Here is a 21,846-nt window from a genome sequence, read left to right as displayed (position 1 = left end):
TAATATTCCTGATATGCCCTTTTGATTAGCTGTATGCCCATAGTCTGTTTTAACTTAGTTCAACTTCTCTTCAACATTTCCTAACATTTTCACGTTAATACTCTTAGCCTTAGCATTAGTTGCAATAGAAGTGGTAGTTGCATGGCATTAGTAGGGGTTACAGTATTAGTAGTAGCGGGCACATATTAGCATTTGGTCAATCGATCTTCCCCCTAAACATTCCCTGAAAGTTCCAACGTGCATGCAACGAAATTACCATAAGTCCTTCCTGAAAAACGCCCTTTGACAACCTGCATGCAATGTGTTTTAGTTTAGTTCAATTCTCCCTCTAATATTCTGTTAAATATTCACCTTCATACCCTTAGCCTTAATAGTACTAGTATCATATTAGTAGTAGTAGTAGCAGTAGTAACAGTGGTAGTAATAGTAGTAGCAGTAGTGTTGTATTAGTAGTTGTAGTAACAGCGGTAGCAGCAGCATTAGTAGCAGTTATGCACACATTGCCTTTTAGTCAGTTGAATATCCCCCTCATGACGCTGCAGAAATTTTAGCTTGATACAGTAAGCAGTTCTTGAGACATTGTTGATACGTCCTTTTGACAATCTGTAGCATTTATTGCGTTTTGATTCACTTCAAATTTCCCCCCATTCTTTCCTCGAATTTTTACCTCAATGTCCCCAACCTTAGTATTAGTCAGTCAGAACCAGTATTTGTAGTAGCAGTAGCAGTAGTAATAATAGCAGTAATAGTAGTGATAGCAGTAGTAGTAGTAGTAGCTTGCAAATATTGCCTTTTTGGTCAGTTTCCAACTTAATACACATAATGTGTTTTGATTTAGTTCGACACTTCCCTCAGCATTCTCTGAAACCTCTGAAACCCTTTGTCTTTTTGGACACTAAAGGCCAAATATGGCCTCTTTCCTAATAACAAATACTATATGTTAAAATTGGATGAATTAGCTGTTGGAGGTTGACATCCTCAGAGACATTGTTACTGGACCTTGCAACTATTTTGAACAAAATAGCTATCACAAAAGTTTGATTGGAAGTGTTTGGGAAAATAAAATGCGTGGGAGGGGGCTGGTTGTCCACCAATCACTCTTGATTCTTAAAAAGGGAACTACAATATCAATTTTCAATCGACTGAGCTCCTTCTGAAGTTTTAACTACCCCCTTCTATAAAAAGTGCCTTGGCGTTTACTGCAAAAATAAGTCTAGTGGGTGACATGACAATTGATATTGTACAATTGCTAGAAGTTCATTCAAATCTACCGTTACTAACATGAATCAGTTTAATTATCGTGTTTTACTTTTTGTGATAAACTATATATTGAAATGATTTATTTGATTATCGTTTGAAACAAAGAAGACAGAAAATGATACGAATATTTATATTTAGGTATTAAATCGGAAACTATTTTTTTAGAGTATTTAAATGCTAAATAGCTTTTTTGACAAATATTCATAGATGCACCATAAGCATAATTTTGTCGAGTAATTGGCATTTACGTTTACTTACTTCATTTAAGTATTTTTTATAGTACTAGGCATGGCCCGGTCTAGTAGAGCTTAACATAGCGTGACAGAAGGTGTAATTTTGTGGTAGAACGCAGCATGCCTTCACGTGGTATGGTAGAGCTCGGTATGGTATGACAGAAAGACGAGCATGCTTGGAGTTATACACAAAAAGGTAGGGAGTGCACAATCCTTGCATTTTGCTTTGACGTATAAATTAAAAATAAAATAAAAGCTACAAATTACCATATTCGCTTCGGAGATTGAGTCAAAAGTTCCTATTATTACATCCATTCCTACAAGCAAAGGAGCTCCTGCAAAAAAGGAAAGTATCTATAGCAGTAATAAAAAAATAAAGAAGATAAAAGGAGAGAACAAAGAAAAGTGAGAACATTTTAAAAGTGAAAATGAAAATGGATTATACAAAATGAAACAAAGTGGCAATGAATTGTTCAATTAGCCTCAAAAATATTATATCTGAAGTTTAATTGTGTGTCACGCATAATTTCAATAAAACTCGATATCTCGATTTAAAACTCACCAACCCAATTTTGATTGTACATCATAAGTAGAGCAGAAAATTTTCTAAGAGAATGACTTATGAGTTAAAATATAAACACCTGGCTATTCATGCTTTAAAACTATAAATTTAAGAAAAAAGTCATAGAACCCACGTTTTCATAATTATGATTTTTTGCATGAAACTTTTAAATTGAAAAAATGACATTTTAGTCTAGTTAACAAGCTTGAAGTGTTAGGTTAGTAAGTAAAGAGCAAGGTTAAAAAAAAAATCTTTTTTAATTACCTAAACACAAGGGAAACATATCTTCCGTCAGATGTGCCCTTACATTTTGCAAGAGCTGGAATATTAATCAGTGTACACAGGGCATTATTTAACAAATGGATCACTAATTTCCTAAAATTATGTACAGCAGGTGATGTACACCAAAAACGGTAGAAGTTAGTCAACTGCGGTGTACCAGGGAAGGTGTAATGTGTTCTATGCGTGGCAAGAAGAGACGAAAGCGGGGAGAAGAGCCACTCTTGCCAAAGCAAGTGGGCTCCAAGATTCACGCCAAGTGGTGGAGAGTTTGCAGCTTTATACGTTAAGTATGTATTTATCGTTTAATTTTTTTATTTGAATTGAAATTCTGTCTAAATACCATTCTCACTCTACATATTGCACAATTATGAAATTATCAAACATTCGAATCCCCTTTACTAACAAGCTAAACTTTTGATGGGGTGTGGGTGGTGGAGGGGGTAGTGAAGAGTGGTAAGGTGGGTGGCTTCTCGGCATGTGACATTTCACCGCTTCAACTTACTGGCATCGGTTCTAAAGTTCATCTAAACGATCTGCCAAAAAAGGTGATTGAGCATATCAGAATCCGAAGTTTATTTTAGTTTTATAAAAGGAGTTAGAAATGTTAACATACGAACATGACTAGTTTACTTCAAAAGATTATTCAAAAGTAAATAGGTTATTTTTTATTTTATTTATTTGTTTATTACCCGTCAAAAAAAGGTACAAAAGACGGAGTATCACTAAAAAAGAAAAAAAAAATTACAACACATTACACATAATCGAACAAATTACAAAGACGAGAAACAAAAACTCAATTATACACTGCACTGCAGGTACGTAAAAAATTTTACTTTTTAAACTCCCAAATACTGAATATACATAAGCAATATGATTGATAACTTCAATTCAACTAACCTAACCTACAGCAAAATACTTGATAACTTCAATTCATAATCAACGGACTCAATCAACTAGTCTAAATATGATACGAGGCGGTAAAAAGACTAAATATGACAAGAGATGTGCAAATAAAATTAAATGGACATGGATTTACTGCCTTAGCAAACGGTACCAAGGGTGGGAAGAGACTTTCTCGTTGTACCGTTTAATTCGTTCAATTATAGCTATCGTTGGGTCCGCAATTTAAAAATTTTTAACGAGGCGCGAATTTCATGTCCACGGTGGGAGCCGCAACAAGAACTTTGCATACTTAAAAAACGTGGATCTGAGCTTTGTTTTCTCTGGCTCGGGAAAAATTCTCCAAAACGGGCTTATATACAGCAAATGGGGAAGGGACACTGCGTTATAAAGTCGAGCCAGAATTAAATGGTTGAAACCAATTTTAGATGAGACTACTCTATTGTAAGCAAATGCCAGGCGTCTACGGAGATGATCAATGAGAAGGGAGCGGGTAGTTTTTAGATCCTTTCCAATTGGTAAACCAAGGTAAATAATTTTCGAGACAGGGGCTACAGACAGTTCTCCAAGCCTCAGAGACGAGACCTCTTCTTGGCGCCAGTTGAACAGAAGAATATCAGACTTATGTGGGTTAAATTCAAGACCAATGCGACTGTAATTTGATTGTAGTGTGGAGAAGGTGGCCTCTGTACCTGCGACACAATCTGTATGATATGGTTTCCTAATTTATTTATCTTTTTAGTTGAAAACTGACAATAAAAAAAGAGATAAAAAAATTCTTTTAATAAAAGAATAAAGAGAAAAATGACAGACAAAAACAAAAGTTTCAAAATACATTGCAACATTAACAGATTACTGTGTCAGTACCGATATTCAAATGTGGTTAAGTTTTGATAGCTGGGAATTACACACAGAAACTTTCTTCTACGCAACAATAAGGGGTTCAACAAACTTGAATGTTCTTGCAAGACTAGAACTGCGGGTCGACGTGGGGAAACATAGAAGAAATTCCAGGGAACAAATCCAAATTGAACGAAATTCCGGCTTGTTCTAATTTGAAAATAGTTTTAAAAAAACATGCAATATAGGCCTACAGATAACACGTCAAGGCAACGGAGTTATAAGTTTGAAAAGAAGACGATGGTTGAAGTAAATCTCATTCGTGACAAAAGATGCATACGATACACCAGCTCGACGATCTATGTGAGCTATTAGGAGCTGTTGTGTAACCTTTATCGACGAGACAATCGAGAGACCAAGATAAGTAATGTGATTAGCTGACTTAATCCGGCTGCTCCCGACAGTGATGTCTGCTACTAGTACTTACTTTTTAATTGAAAAAATAAAAAAACTACTTCAGACTATTGAACATTGAACTCGAGACCAAGCTGCGCATGCTCAGAATATAACAATGTAAAAACCTAATTATTGCGCTAGATAGTACGACTCAAATTTAGAATATCGTCTACAAAGTAGATGAGTGACAAATAAAACCAACAAGAATAAAAGACGGGGGACCAGCTGACTGCAAATCAAGAACTCCGTCATTAAACAATGAAGGTGTTTAACCTAGACGCGAATCTTTCTCATTTTAAACTAAAATATCGGGAGTGGGTGGGTATTTGGAACGGGAAAGATGGCAGTTTTAGATGAACGAAAATCACAGAAATCAGGTGTACTTTAAGATAACATGATATATCTCGAAGAGTTTTGATATAAAAAAGCCTCACCCCAATTTTTGCGCCGTAAAGGGGCATAAAAGTGTGAATCAGAGAGTCGAGCGCTATATCGGGATTGGGTGGGTATTTGTAAGCAGTTTGGAACGGGAAAGATGGCAGTTTTAGATGAACGAAAATCACAGGAATCAGGTGTACATTAAGATGACATTATATATCTTGAAGAGTTTTGATATAAAAAGGCCTCACCCCAATTTTTGCGCCGTAAAGTGGCATAAGAGTGTGAATCAGAGAGTCGAGCGCTATATCGGGATTGGGTGGGTATTTGTAAGCAGTTTGGAACGGGAAAGATGGCAGTTTTAGATGAACGAAAATCACAGGAATCAGGTGTACTTTAAGATGACATGATATATCACGAAGAGTTTTGATATAAAAGGCCTCACCCCAATTTTTGCGCCGTAAAATGGCATAAGAGCGTGAATCAGAGAGTCGAGCGCTTTACGCATATCATAATCTGCTGATACGAGGCTTTCAATCCACGCAACAACATCAATGAATGCGTTCGTGACGACCGATAATTTATTATTTATTTTATTTATTTTATTTTTAACCCACTGTACAATAAATGTAAAATAGTGGAGTAATACAAACAATAAAAAAAAAAAAGAACAACGACAATCTAACCACAAATATAATCACTAATAAAAAAAACGGATAAGACTGTGATGTGGGCCCAACCGAAAACTAGCATCCTGCCGAATCTTCGCTTGCACCGTTTCAAGCGAGGACAGAATTGTTGTTGCACCATAACGACCAACAAGGTGCCTATTGCGCACAGCAAGCGGCAAATACAATAGGAACTTACAATATCTAAAATAATTAACCTTCATTTATTTCAGATCATGCTTATTAAAAAGCGGATACCCCAGAAGCGGAGCCCAGAAGCGGATAAAAACGCATGGTCACAGAAACTACAGTAGAGTTTAGCAAGACCATGCCTATTAAAACGTCCACGGTTTGCAACTATTTTCGCATAACCAGCTTTAAGCTTATCCTTCGAATCACAAATAAATTTACGCCGGATGCTTCCTACGGATTCACATAAGGAAATACCAAGCCTTTTGATAACAGGGACACTAGGTACCATAAAGGTATTGCAAGCAAGGGGAGTAGCAGGGGGATTAACAGCGTTGAAGAGTAGATATTCACATTTCGAAGTATTTAATAATAGGCCTATTTCACTAAGCATAGATCCAACCATGCTAAATTTGCGTTCAAGCCTCCTTTTGGAACGACTAATCAGGAGGAGGTCATCAGTATATGCTAAACAAGACACTTCCAAAAACCAAAAAAACAACTGGAGGGAATCTTATTAATCACACTCGAAATACAAGCATTAAAAATATGAGGCGAAAGAACTCCTCCTTGCCTAACCCCGCATTTAACAGGAATATTTCCAAAAGCACATCCATTCGATTTCAATCTCACATATGAATTCGAATACCAAAAACGTAGCAGAGAAATAATTGATGGGTTTATACCAAGCTGATGTAAAGAATAAAAAGCCTGAGGGTGCACAACACTGTCGAAAGCTTTAGATATGTCTAAAGCACATATATGTAATGATTGACCTTTCGTTTGTGCATCCTTAAGAAGGAGAGTAAGCACCCGATGTGCATGTTGAAAAGAAATCCCCTTTCTAAATCCAAACTGATTAGCATCATAATTCACAAAATCAATAATATAAGGAAAAAGCACATATTCAAAAAGTTTGCTAATATTGCAGGCGACAGTAATAGGCCTATAAGAATCACATTTATTTACGTCTTTTCCTCTCTCTACAATTGAGGTAACAGTACCACATAGGAAACTATCAGGCACTAAAGAACAGCAAAGACACATTTGAAAAAGTAGCTGCAAATGTTTTACAAGTCCTCGAGAATCTTTCCGTAAATGAAAAACACTTATACCATCAATATCAATAGACTGAGACTTCAGCCGCCTGATCGAATCAGTAATTATCTCAGCTGACACAGGAGGGACTTGCTTTTGTTGCATTTTTTCGGGAAGGCACTTAGCAAGGAGTTGGGAATATCGGCTATGCACAGCGAAATGAACACGGGAAAAAATATTAGAATAATGTTGGATCCAAGCTGATTGCGGAATATTATCACTCTTATAATCAGTAAACTTAGAAGAATTCGTCACAAACTTCCACTCTTTCGAACTATTTGGAAAATTAACTCCAGCTTCACGGACGGACCGCAGTTGTCTTTTATAAGCCGTTAAAGGCGCAGAACAACCGAGACAAGACTGGAATCCAAACTCCAATTCACCAGAAGAAAGTTTAGGATTGAGAAGCTTGCTGAGAAGTATTTTAAAATAATTCGATCATATGGTAAGGTTTTTTTTACCAACTTTGTTTTGGCTGAAAGAGGGGTATTAAAAAATCCATCCAAAATGGTTATCACATTGCAACCATATACGGCACTAAAATTTGGAACTTGTCCAAACTTCAAAACAGCTGGGTTTATTAGACCAATGCCCTTTGACGCCACGAAGGATACATTTGAGAAGTACATCAGCTTTTTCTTCATATTTAAGGGCATGGAATATCTGAGCAAGACATACATTAAAAAACATTTGTATTTCATCTACTTCAAATCGAAGGGTTCTGATAAGCGGCTAAAACAGACAAAGATGTTTTGTTTGTTTTTTTTATTGTGGGGGGGGAGAGGGAGAGAGAACTTTCAAACATATGACCGAAGCAAGTTTTTAGGATAAAGTTCTTAATTTGTTTTTTGGATCGTTTTGAAAAAATTGTAGTCCTACTTCTTGAGACATATTCCCTATTTGGCATTAGATACATTCTTGACAACCGTTTATAGAATAGGCATAACAACTACAGTAGGAACAGAAAAACCAAAAAAATTATGTGGTCCATATACTAATTTACAATATTTCTTGCTCGATTCATCTCTACGTCTGGCTCGGCAAGATGAAACATAAACCTGATAACCAACAAAATGTGTTTTATCTTAAATATCAAAAACAGGAACAAAACATGGGCTATAAAGTTTCAAGTATTCTAAAGTTCTATGAAAGCCTACTTCAAATTCAATGAATAGGCAAAAATAAAAGAAACTGGCAAGCATTATGTTTATCTAAAGGGGAATATGTTTGGCATTATTATTTTATTCAAAGACTTTAAAAGAAACTTAAGCAAAAAGTACTTAGATAGCAGAGAGGCTCACACAATAACGTTGTACGTCATTGTTATTACTTTTTGAGTGTGCTTTTTTTGTAAGGATACTGAGGAAAGATAATAAATAGAAAGAAAATAAAAAATAGATACATTGAAAATAATAAAATACTTTTTGAAATTGAGACAAATTACATAAGTTGTCTCAATGGAAGAATTCTTAAGGCTCAGATAGACTTTCTCAAGGATCGTCGCAAATATATACCTGAGTTGTGAAAAAAAGGCGTTGGAACATTTGCAAACAAAAACTAAACAAATGCACTAGGTTAGCTCTGCAATAATGTTTGTCTCTAACAGTCTTAAATTTACCCTAAAGCGTCTCAGAAACTCTTTAGTTGCAAATAAAATAGAATTTTTTTACCTCCAAAGTTGGGGCGAAGCCTCACATCATAATCTTTGAGTAATTCAGCAACCCTTTTACTGATGTGACTCCAATCGCTTTCGACGTGTGCAAATTCTGAAATTCTGGAATAAGATTGGAGTCTTTGTCAATGCATTGTGATGGTGAAGAACTAAAACAAGCAGAATCTAGACACATGCTGGGTCAGGGAAAAACTTTTATTTTTTAACCCCAGTATAATACTAAACCATAGACCCGAAGGAAACTATATTCTGTTTGATTAACATATTGTTGACAAACTCTGTCGGATCATTAGACTTTCGTGTCTAGCGGGGTAAAGAGCTTAACTCTGACCTTTTATGTATTCTGTCAATTTCATTTTATTACAAGAAAGTGAAAAAGTTTGATTCGATCCTTAGCAGTGTTTATCAAAAAGGTTGAGCTAAGGCTGGATTGATGAACATGAAATTTGGACAACTACGAATTTCTTTCGGCTGCAGCAAAAAGCCACTTCTACAGTGCGTGAGTTTAAGTTTAGTTTTATGATCTACACCCGTACTGGCACATCAAACTCACAGGCGGATTGTTGCTGGTTTGGGTCCCAGTGGCGGCTAATATTTGGTTTGGACGAGGGCTAATGATATTTCCCTGTGAGACAAGCCAAGAGTTCATGTTGCTTCATATGGATACCTAGAAACTTTAGGGGAAACAAGGGAAGCATTGGATTACTTGCCCTCTACTGTGCATGGCTTTCCCAGCCAGGGGTAGAGTATCAGAAGATCGGCACTTTTACGTGGTCATCATTGGCTTATATGGTCAGAAAAATCTATTTGAAGTTGCTTCACTTGGTTCTCGCTTGATCAAGCTTTGAATCTGCTTTCGAATAGCAAATTCTTCTTATGTGGGAAAGAGCACGGTAACAGTTTCAAATTAAAGTTCATACTAAATAAGGGCTTAGAATTCGTCAAAATAATAATCTTTATTCGTCAAAGTAATGAAAACGTAGTGTTTTTTCTTTTGTAAAGACGATTAGCTCCGGGCCTCGACCTCGATTGACACAGATCAAAGTTTTCTTTAATTTTAACAGACTACCGACTTGATACTCTATTTTGTCTCTGATCTATAATCTATCTATGCCGTTGTGACAACCTGGTTGTAATTACACTCTTTTTATTTTTTTTTAACAGCAGTAGTAGTAGTTATATCAGAGTACAGAAGTAGGAACGGTAGTAGCAGTAGTAGTATTGCTAGCAGTAGTAGTAAAGACAGCAGTAGCAGAAGTTCTGAGAGTTCCAACTTAATACCCTCAGCCGTTCCTGGAGTTTAACTTATATCCCATTTGACAACTTTCATGCAAATAGTCCTTTTAATTTTGTTTTAGATCCCCAACAACTTTCACCAAGAATTTGAACTAAATAGCCTATTGCATTCCTGAGATATTGCATTTGTAGTAGCAGTAGCAGTAGTAATAATAGCAGTAATAGTAGTGATAGCAGTAGTAGTAGTAGTAGCTTGCAAATATTGCCTTTTTGGTCAGTTTCCAACTTAATACACATAATATGTTTTGATTTAGTTCAACACTTCCCTTAACATTATCTGAAAGCTCTGAAACCCTTTGTCTTTTTGGAAACTAAAGGTCAAACATGGCCACTTTCCCAATAACAAATACTATTTGTAAAAATTGTATGAATTACATAACTTACAGCCCTTTTTGAGGGCTGTTGGAGGTTATGTGCGTCAGAAAAATCTATTTGAAGTTGCTTCACTTGGTTTTCGCTTGATCAAGCTTTGAATCTGCTTTCGAATAGCAAATTCTTCTTATGTGGGAAAGAGCACGGTAACAGTTTCAAATTAAAGTTCATACTAAATAAGGGCTTAAAATTCGTCAAAGTAATGAAAACGTAGTGTTTTCTCTTTTGTACAGAAGATTAGCTCCGGGCCTCGACCTCGATTGAAACAGATCACAGTTTTCTTTAATTTTAACAGACTACCGACTTGATACTCTATTTTGTCTCTGATCTATAATCTATCTATGCCGTTGTGACAACCTGGTTGTAATTACCCTCTTTTTATTTTTTTTTAACAGCAGTAGTAGTAATTATATCAGACTACAGAAGTAGGAGCGGTAGTAGGAGTAGTAGTATTATTATTATTAGTAGTAGCAACAGTAGTAGTGGCAAAGATAGTAGTAGTAGAAGTCCTGAGAGTTCCAACTTAATACCCTCAGCCGTTCCTGGAGTTTTACTTATATCCCATTTGACAACTTTCATGCAAATAGTCCTTTTAATTTTGTTTTAGATCCCCAACAACTTTCACCAAGAAAATGAACTAAATAGCCTATTGCATTCCTGAGATATTGCATCTCTCCCATCAACTGCATTCCTGACGAGGATAGGCTGATTATAAAAGGTTGGAGCTGTTCCGGTGCTGTGAGATGGTTTGGGGGCTCGCCAAACCTAGTAAATGACACAGAATTTGCACTGGACTCTGATTAACGAATAATTCTTCTCTTTTTTTTTTTTATTATTATTTTTGGGCTGAAAAACCTCTTCTTAGCTAAGTAATCTGTTATGGATTGCCTCCACATAGTATCACATTATGTATAGGGATTATATATAATGAGTCGGAGGTAATAGACTTGGGATTGCTTGTGTAGGATTTTGACTCTTGTTGACAGAAGAGCAACGTCAAACGTGGAAAACCATGTTGTGACCAAGATGGGCCCAGGATTGCACAAAGTCTCAAGTCATACTGGAAATCCCAGGGACTTTTTACTGTCTGGTTCTAAGCCGGCTTAAGCGCTTCGTGCAGACTTGAGAAAATGTACTAGTCCCTGTCCTGTGCTGGTTCTGGGACCATTCCTTTTCCTGAGGCCATAATAATTGCAATGATCTGAAAAACACAAAAATTGCAACGTGGAATGTTACAGCGTTAAAAATAAACAACTATCGTTTGACTGACATATTTAGACGCTTCGAACTGGACTTACTAGGAGTTTCAGAAGCTCATATTCCAGGGGTAGGAAATCTGAAATTATGTGATATAAAATTTAATTACTCAGGCAGAAAGTATAGAGTGCATAGGCAGGGAGTAGGGTTCATGGTGAATAAGGAGGCTGCTAAGTCTTGTTTAGGTATGGAAGGGGTGAATAATAGAATGGTAGTTGCTCAGTTGATGACTAGAAAGTGCATGTGCCCTTAGTATCAGTATCAGGTATCAGTATCAGGTATCAGTATCAGGTATCAGTCATAGTTGCATGTACCCTTGTAGAACCGACTGATGGAGATAGTAGTGACTCAGATGAATTTTACTTACAGGTACAAGAACAAATAGACAGGATCCCAGGTAGAAATATGGTATTTTTATTAGGAGATTTGAATGCCCAAGTAGGTTGAAGAAGGGATAGATGGTATCTTATCCTTGTTAAATTTGGTGTGGAAAAAAAACAGTAATGGTTATACACTGCTGCAATTTTGTAAGTATAACAATTTAGTTAAAATTAATACAGTCATATAATCATATTAAACTTAAGAGTCCGAAAATCAACAATATAGAAGGATGGATGAAATAAGTCATCCATCCTTCTAAATAAGCAAAATTTCTTGTGAAGACACTGATTGTGTCTTAGGGAGAAAAATAGGAACGCAGCTGAGAATATTGGTAAGGATGCTTTATGTCTAATAGAGAGGAGGAGGGGTTTGTACAAGAATTATTTGAGTATTAGATCATATGACAATAAAAGCGATGTAAGGAAAGTGGAGAAAGAATTAAAATATGAATTAAAGAGGTGTGAAGGGGAGGCCATGGATAACTTTGATGAATATCTACAAGATGCAGCCAGGCCACATAATAGTAAAAATATTGTAGGCTGCTGGTACGTTAAAAAACTGAGATGCAATATTCAATCTGGACTCGTCCCAGTGAAAAATTCTATCACAATCACAAGCTATGACAATTAGTGATATCACAATTAGTTTATCACAATTAGTGATAAGGACAGAGATAAAGAGATATGGGCAGAACATTTTGACAGTGTGCTAAACCATGATAGAGTTGCAACCTAGTAAACATTAAACATTAAACCACAGCCCGTGGTGATAAGAAATTTAAAACACTTCTTTTAAAAATGTGTCATGAAACAAAAATTACCATTTGTAGCTAATTCAGGAATGTCAAACTATTATTATGATTAATCTAAATCGTAAAATTTTATTGCGAGAAAGAAATTTATACGATAGTCGAAAAAGATCCCATTGAAAATGGCATCGAATAAAACCGAAGGATACAATACTGGAATCACTGTAGTCAAATAGCCTATGAAAAAGATTTGCAGCCACTCCCCCAATTTGAACAACAAGGAAAACCATCTCTTTGCGTGGGAAGCAATAATGTCTTTTCTTTTCTTTTTTTTCGGTGCTAATGAGCCAATCATAGAAAGGTGTTTAAGGCATCGTTTAAATTATATCTTTTATATCAATGTGTTTTTATAAGTTTGACTTAGTAACGCTATTATTTCGTGTCATATAACATCCAAGAATTACATTTTGGGTGCCATTTCTGGGTGGAAAGGCCGAAAATCGTGATGGGGCGCCATCATAATCTCCATGATCGAAAACCCTTAACCTAAGGCTTACAATTCTTGTATACCCGCCTCCTAGCCTCTTTAATAAGTTTTGTAAAACGTCTGTTGACTAGCAGAACTAGCAGGCTACTACAAAACGGCCAGTGATGCTTAAAGACTAAACTCATAGCGCTTAAGAGAGCGTCTTAATAATCACCATAATAATCAATCAAGAGATCATTTGGTCTACTTTAAGCCTTAAGGATATGATTGCTTCTGCAGAATAAATTCAATCCTGAAAATAAAAATGAAGGTTAATTATTAAACTTACAGAAAGGTAATTCCAGTTAGAAGAAATATCATTCTTAATAGATAAAAAAATGAACTGTCGATCGAATACTCTTTAACAATTTACAAATTCAGCAAGAAGTAAGCGCAGTCTCACGAAGCAGGGCAACTCCAGAATTGGATTCCCTTTCTCTCTTGATACCATTGTATTAGATAGTTTCATAGTGAGGGAGAGAATACATGTCCCAAATTCTACGAGAGACTTATCAAAACAAAATTCTGTCAAATAGTCATGGTAAGACCAATAGCTGCGATATAGAGTGAACCCAGGATAATAGTAAATTAAAGTTTAAAAATATATTTTCTAAGAAACCTTCTAGGCAAAACATTGCCCGATGGACATTGATTCAGAAATAATTACTATTATTCTGATTCGACAGAATAGTAAATGAAGACTGATGAAAAACATTTTCACAAATTTCAAAAACGAGCTTGAAGCCACTTAAAGATGACATCAAATACAAATAAAAAGTATAATATTGAAGTTGCCATCGTTTTTAGCCATTTTTATTTAACTCCGAATACAATAAAAGCCAGTGGAAGAAACCATTGGTTGTAGCTCTTACGCACTCGAAACACCTTTGCCATAGTTGCCAGGTGGTGCGCATTTGCGCCATTTGGGCGCTTTATTGAGTTGATTGCGCATTGAATTTTTCAAATTGGCGCATTGCGCCGATTTTGCGCATGTCAAAAAAACAATTCGGCGCAAAGTGGACGCATTTTGCCTTCACAATAACAATGACAAAAATCAAAATTTCAGAGTCTAGTGTTTACTGACAACTTCTACTGACAGATTCACAAATCTTTCTATAAAGACAGGTGGAATTTTCAGAACCCCGTAGGATTCTCATATCGCATTCCAGGCTTCATGACCACCTATATTTCAAATATTAAAGCGTGCATTATCCTTAGCGTGAAAAACCAAATGGGAAGGTGGTCAAATTTCAAAAAAAAAAAATACAGAAAAGAGCGGGAAAACCTGATCTTTGTTCGACATAGCTCTTACCGTCTTAAGCTTACCCATCAGCAACCCCTTCGTCGAGTGAGTGTTTTCTGTCATGAATCTTGTCAAGTACAAAATTCGAAACAGGATGCACCTTTAAATGCTTAACTCTACCGTGACCATCCGACTTAGGCTAAATTGCCAGGGAAAGTGCTGCAGGGACTTTGATTCTACACCCGCTATGCTGAATAGATTTACCATTGACATGTATGACATCAAAAAACCATTCAATGACAATGAAAATAAAGATGAAACTCTCGAGGAAATTTTGGGCGATATAGAAGGAGGGCCTCCTGTTAAACCTTGAAAATGATCTTGAATGCTAGTCGAAGATCAGTACAATATAATACTAAAAATGTACAAAACTTATCCGAATTTAATCGCAAGGAAAACACAAATACAATAACAATCGGAACTGTTGAAGGACCTTGCCAAGTATAATTTTGTCTCATATGTATATGTCTTTGGTTTCTATTTCATGACAAAATCTAAGAACGTTGTCCTTAGCCTGCAATTTTATAGATAGTTGCATTAATAACGCCCGGTCTAATTCCTTATCTTTGACTTGCTCGTTCTAATTTGTATTTTGACAGCTACAAAACATTTTGTTCTCTTAACTAAGTGCGATAATAAGTAGAATGGCCATAATATCTCCCACCCCTCACCCCTGCTGCCACCTATAACTTTTTTGCACCCCAAATATGGGCATAGAGTCCCGTACTAACCACGTGGTTTATGGTTTTCTCAGTGAGAATGAAAAAACAGGAATTTTCTCACTTGAAAAACCAGGAATTTTGTCACATTTATGTCTGTTTTCATGGATGGTTATGGATGTTTTATGGTTTTTGTCAGTGAGAATTTGAAAAAACAGGAATTTTCTCACATTTATGTCTGTTTTTATGGTTTTTGTCAGTGAGAATTTGAGAAACAGGAATTTTCTCACATTTATGTCTGTTTTTATGGTTTTTGTCAGTGAGAATTTGAAAAAACAGGAACTTTCTCACTGAGAAAACCATAAACCACGTGGTGCTGTCACGAGTCAGGACACCTGTGCTGTCGACCTCAATTCCCCTACCGTGAATCAATAATTCCCCTTAGAAACAACAAATTAATTCCTCTTTCTTGACAGATCAATCAACCAATGACATCATCTGTCAGACTTTAAAAATTTTCGCCTAGAAAAGATTCTCCAGGAATAGATCCAAGTCATTAATGTCATTGCCTCGGAAACAGTTCTACTGGTCAAACTCCAAAAGATATTAATAAACATTGCCAAGGAAACAATTCTCCAAGAAACATCTTAGCGATGAATTGTTTTAGCGCGGGAATCAGGTTTCTTATTAATTTGAAATGCCTCAGCGCAGGGATGCCAAAAACAAAAGGAACACGCTGAATTTACGTTTAGGGATTATTTGGGCGAAACCGTTTTAGCCATTTTATGGAATTATTTCGGCGAAACAGTTAGAGACATTTTAAAAGATGATTTTAGAAGAGGTTTTGAGTGTGGTCGTTATAATACACAAGTTCCATTTGAACAGTGTTGTGAGGTCCTCTACCCAACCCCAAAGGGTTCCAATCCTCCTACCCCAACCCCGAAGGAAGCCCCCGGTCCTCCAAGCCCCCCAACGCGCCCCACCGGCCACCGGCGCCCCCCAAGGGCCCCCCGCGCCCCCACAGCGCCGCCCCGGCGCCCCCCAAGGCCCATCGAGCTCCCAAAAGACCACCGGGCTCCCAAAGGCCCTCCACCGGTCCTCAAGTGCCCCCCAGACCCCCAAAGGCCCTCCCTGTGCCCCAAAGGCCCTCCCCCGGCCCCCAAATGTCCACCGTGCACCCAAAGGACCCAACGGTCCTCAAGTGCCCCCCCGACCCCCCAAGGCCCACCCTGTGCCCCCAAGGCCCACCCCCGGGCCCCAAAGGTCCCCCGGGCCAGCGAAGCGCCACCAGGATGCGCCTGGGGCAAGGAAAGCGCCGCAGGATGCGCCGTAGGGATTTACCATGGGTCTGAAAAGCGCCGCAGGGGATGCGCCGCAGGGCGGCACCGCAGGAAAGCGCCGCAGGGAGGCACCGCAGGAAAGCGCCGCAAGATGCGCCGCAGGGATGCGCCGCAAAAAAAGTAAACTAAAAAGTAAAAATTTCGAAATGCTATCCCCCAAACGCCCTCCTCAGACCCCCAAAGGCCCTTCCCTGGTCCTCAAAGGTCCCCCGGGCTCCCAAAGGGCCAACCGGCCCCCCAAGGGTCCCCCAAACACCCTCCCCGGGCCCCCCAAAGAGCCCCCTCTCCATTTTTTTAATACTTTTTTATGGCTTTATTATATCTTTTCTGAACAAGTTCCATTCATAATGTCATTCCTAAACCCATTTTCCAACCTCAAAGAGTCCCCCCTCCCCAATTCATAAATACTTTCTTGAATTTTTTAACATGGTATTTTTTTTAACTTTTTACGTATCTCAAAATGACATGAAATATGCTTACGGCTCTACCAATCGTACTCTGTGCTTGTTCATGGACACGACGCGGCTTTTCCACTGGTACTCTATGGCAGGTAATCGACACTACCGAGTTTATTGCATGCATTAAATCAGTATTTTTTACGCAGTGGAAGGATCAACACACAATTCATATCTGTAAAAAGTGAAGATGAATTATTCAACGAAAGTATGTGCACATGAAAAAATCATTGTCGTGTTGAACGCTGACAAGGAGAAATACCTGAACTATGAAACGAGTGCAAGTGGAGATCTTATTGGCAATGTATGCATACGTTGTCATGACAGTGAGGAGTTAATTTCCTTTGGTGTACCCAAGAATTTCCATCATGCAAGTGGTGGATATGCGAGAGTAACATTACCAGAGAAATTAGTAGTCAAAGAGAATGCCAACTTAAAAATAATAGTTGATGAAGAGGGACAACTTCTAGCTAATGGTTCTGGTAGCATGTTAGCCGTTGATAGATCTTATCGCAATTCTTCCGGTGTTAGCATTCGACGGAAAGCAAAAGGAAAAAGAAGACAAGCATACAGCTGCATCAACATCATAAATCATATCATGTCATTGTGCCAAAACTGCTATCTATGTAAAAATAATGTGACAATAGACAGTGAAATCGCAGGCAGAATAAAAAGGACATTAGCAGACACTATCATCAATGAATATAAAGATGAATTGACGGAAAGTGAAGCGCAAGTGTACTAATAATGTATAATAATGTATTTAACATATTTTTATATCAATATTCTACATGTCCTTTTTACATTAAAAATATCTTATGCATTATTTTGTTAAGTGTTCATTATTTTAAGGGTATGCTAGAACGTCAAACGTTCAGAATATCTATTAAAAAGGTCAGAGATGTAAGAAAAATAATTTTAGAGATGATGATACTACTAGCAGGCTCAATTTTTCATAGAAGATAGAAAAGTTCAAGTTCTCTTCTGAATTTTACCAAAGAACACAATTCAATTTTAATTTCACCAGAGAAAATAAAAAGCTTACTCTTCACTTTTAAGTTCACCAAGACATAAAAAATTTAAAGTTCTCTTCTAAATTTTTCCGTAGAAGATAGGAAAAGTTATACTATGATAGTGATTATTTTCAATGAAGATAAAAAGTTTCACTTTAATTCTAAATTTTCTTAAATTCAATTCCGACCTTTCTCAATGAGTCAAATTTAAAGTTCTATTCCAAATATTTTCCCGGAACAATAAAAGCCCCTAGACATAAAAAATTTAAAGTTCACTTCTAAATTTTTCCATAGAAGATAGGAAAAGTTATAGTATGATTGTGATTATTTTCTATGAAGATAAAAAATTTCACTTTAATTCTAAATTTTCTTAAATTCAGTTCTGACCATTCTCAAAGAGATGAAAAAATTTAAAGTTCTGTTCCAAATATTTCCCCGGAAGAAGAAAAGTTCAACTTCGATTCCGAATTTTCTCAATGAAAATGAAATAAGTTATTGATCAATTCTATTTTCCCAAAATAATATAAAATTTTCCACTTCAATTCAGATTTTTCTCAAAGAGATGAAAAAATTAAAAATATTGTTCCAAATTTTTCTTAGAAGATAGAAAAGATCAAGTTCTAATCTGAATTTTTTCCAAAGAACACAATTCAATTCTAATTTCTCCAGGGAAAATAAAAAGCTTCCACTTCAGTTTTAAGTTTACCAAGACATAAAAAATTTAAAGTTCACTTCTAAATTTTTCCGTAGAAGATAGGAAAAGTTATACTATGATTGTGATTATTTTCTATGAAGATAAAAAATTTCACTTTAATTCTAAATTTTCTTAAATTCAGTTCCAAACTTTCTCCAAGAGATGAAAAAATTTGAAGTTCTTTTCAATATATTTTCTCGGAAGAAGAAAAGTTCAACTCCGATTCTGAATTTTCTTATTAAAAATGAAATAAGTTATCGATCAATTATATTTCCCCAAAATAATATAGAAAGTTTTCACTTCAGTTCAGATTTTTCTCAAAGAGATGAAAAATTTAAAATACTATTCCAAATTTTACATGGAAGAAAGAAAAGTTTAAGTTATCTTTTGAATTTTACCAACGAACCCAATTCAATTCTAATTTCTGCAGAGAAAATAAAAAGCTTTCACTTCAGTTTTAAGTTCACTAAGACATAAAAAATTTAAAGTTCTGTTCTAAATTTTTCTGTAAAAGATAGGAAAAGTTATACTATGATAGTGATTATTTTCCATGAAGATAAAAAGTTTCACTTTAATTCCAAATTTTCTTAAATTCAGTTCCGACTTTTCACATAGAGATGAAAAAAATTTAAAGTTCTGTTCCAAATTTTTCATAGAATATTGGAAAAGTTATACTTTGATCGTGAATATTCAAGTTCTCTTCGGAATTTTACCAAAGAACACACTTCAATTCTAATTTCTCCAGAGAAAATAAAAATCTTCCACTTCAGTTCTTTATTTCACAAAGACATAAAGAAATTTAAAGTTCAATTCTAAATTTTTCGGTGGAAGATAAGAAAAAGTAATACCATACTTGTGAATATTTTCATTGAAGATAAAAAGTTCTAGTTCAATTTAAAATTTTCTCAACGAAGTGAAGAAAAGTTCAAGTTCCTATTCTGAACTTTACCAAAGAACACACTTCAATTCTAATTTCTCCAGAGAAAACAAAAATCTTCCACTTCAGTTCAGTATTTCACAAAGACATAAAGAAATTTAAAGTTCAATTATAATTTTTCGGTGGAAGATGGAAAAAGTAATATCATACTTGTGAATATTTTCACGGAAGATAAAAAGTTCTAGTTCAATTTTAAATTTTCTCAACGAAGTGAAGAAAAGTTCAAGTTCTCTACTGAATTTTACCAAAGAACACAATTCAATTCTAATTTATACAGAGAAAATAAAAATCTTCCACTTAAGTTCTTTATTTCACAAAGACATAAAGAAATTTAATGTTCAATTCTAAATTTTTCAGTGGAAGATAGAAAAAGTAATAGCATACTTGTGAATATTTTCCCGGAAGATAAAAAGTTCAAGTTCAATTTAAAATTTTCTCAACGAAGTGAAGAAGAATTCAAGTTCTCTTTTGAATTTTACCAAAGAACACAATTCAATTCTAATTTCACCAGAGAAAATAAAAATCTTCCACTTCAGTTCTTTATTTCACAAAGACATAAAGAAATTTAAAGTTCAATTCTAAATTTTTCGGTGGAAGATAGAAAAAGTAATACCATACTTGTGAATAATTTCCTGGAAGATAAAAATTTCCAGTTCAATTTAAAATTTTCTCAATGAAGCGAAGAAAAGTTAAAGCTTTCTTCTGAACTTCAATAAAGAACACACTTCAATTCTAAAATACAAAGAGACAAAAAAAATCTAAAACTTAAGTTCTTTATTTAAAAAATACATAAAGAAATTTAAAGTTCAATTCTAATTTTTCGGTGGAAGATAGAAAAAGTAATACCATACTTGTGAATATTTTCCCGGAAGATAGAAAGTTATAGTTCAATTTAAAATTTTCTCAACGAAGTCAAGGAAAGTTCAAGTTCTCTTCTGAATTTTACCAAAGAACACACTTCAATTCTAATTTCTCCAAAGAAAACAAAAATCTTCCACTTCAGTTCTTTATTTCACAAAGACATAAAGAAATTTAAAGTTCAATTCTAAATTTTTCGGTGGGAGATAGAAAAAGTAATACCATACTTGTGATTATTTTCACGGAAGATAAAAAGTTCTAGTTCAATTTTAAATTTTCTCAATGAAGTGAAGAAAAGTTCATGTTCTTTACTGAATTTTATCAAAGAACACACTTCAATTCTAATTTCTCCAGAGAAAACAAAAATCTTCCACTTAAGTTCTTTATTTCACAAAGACATAATGAAATTTAAAGTTCAATTCTAAATTTTTCGGTGGAAAATAGAAAAAGTAATACCATACTTGTGAATATTTTAGTTCAACTTAAAATTTTCTCAACGAAGTGAAGAAAAGTTCAAGATCTCTTCTGAATTTTACTAAAGAACACAATTCATTTCTAATTTCACCAGAGAAAATAAAAATCTTCCACTTCAGTTCTTTATTTCACAAAAGACATAAAGAAATTTAAAGTTCAATTCTAAATTTTTCTGTGGAAGATAGAAAAAGTAATATCATACTTGGGAATATTTTCCCGGAAGATTGAAAGCTCTAGCTCAATTTAAAATTTTCTCAACGAAGTGAAGAAAAGTTCAAGTTCTCTTCTGAACTTTATACCAAAGAACATACTTCAATTCTAATTTCTCCAGAGAAAATAAAAATCTTCCACTTCATTTTGAGGTTCCACAAAGAAATAAAGAAATTTAAAGTTATGTTCTAAATTTTTATATGGAAGATAGAAAAAGTAATACTATGACTGTGATTGTTTTCCATGAAGATCAAAAGTTTCACTTTATTTATAATTTTTCTTAAATTCAGTTCTGATTTTTCTCAAAGAGATGAAAAATTTAAAGTTCTGTTCCAAATTTTTACGTACGCGCCTAGCCTAACCTAACTTAACCTAACCTAACTTAATCTAACCTAACCTAATCATACACCTAACTTTTTGCCTGTCTCTCACCTAACCTAAGCTAACCTAAGTGAAGCGTCCGTAGGCTAACCTAACCTAACTTAACCTAACCTGATCTAACCTAACTTAATCTAGCCTAACCTAACCTAACCATACTCGCCGGAAAAGGTTAGGTTAACTTAACATGAGCACTCATGATAAGTTAACCTAACCTAATCTAACTTAAACATGTAGAAATGTTTCTATTTATTTATTATATAAAAATTCAAAGTTAACTCTAACCTAATTGTTTCCAAGATTAAATGAAAGATGCTCCACTTGAATTCTGGTTGTCTTCTCAAAGAGATGAAAAATTTAAAGTTCATATTCTAATTTTAAATTAAATTTGATGGGCAAATCCTTAT

The 21,846-nt window shown here is 35.3% G+C and overlaps 1 protein-coding gene across 1 annotated transcript in view; it reads right to left on the bottom strand.

Annotated features, from left to right (window-relative positions):
• Positions 1 to 13,439, bottom strand: part of LOC148938506 (gamma-aminobutyric acid receptor subunit beta-like) — an 84,073-nt gene extending 70,634 nt beyond the window's left edge. The window contains exons 1-3 of the mRNA XM_089107740.1: positions 13,408 to 13,439; positions 8,537 to 8,640; positions 1,761 to 1,828 (exon numbers count right to left, since the gene is read on the bottom strand). Of these exons, the coding sequence (XP_088963866.1) occupies positions 1,761 to 1,828; positions 8,537 to 8,640; positions 13,408 to 13,439 (204 nt within the window). The remainder of the gene's footprint in view (positions 1 to 1,760; positions 1,829 to 8,536; positions 8,641 to 13,407) is intronic.
• Between the last annotated feature and the right edge of the window lie 8,407 nt (positions 13,440 to 21,846).

The sequence above is a fragment of the Artemia sp. Qi Xiang Cuo genome, unplaced genomic scaffold, assembly GCF_049724085.1.
Source record: "Artemia sp. Qi Xiang Cuo unplaced genomic scaffold, ASM4972408v1 HiC_scaffold_3198, whole genome shotgun sequence".
Lineage (NCBI taxonomy): Eukaryota > Metazoa > Arthropoda > Branchiopoda > Anostraca > Artemiidae > Artemia > Artemia sp. Qi Xiang Cuo.
The sequence above is the reverse complement of the archived record's forward strand: the minus strand, read 5'-3'. Positions and strand labels throughout refer to the sequence as shown.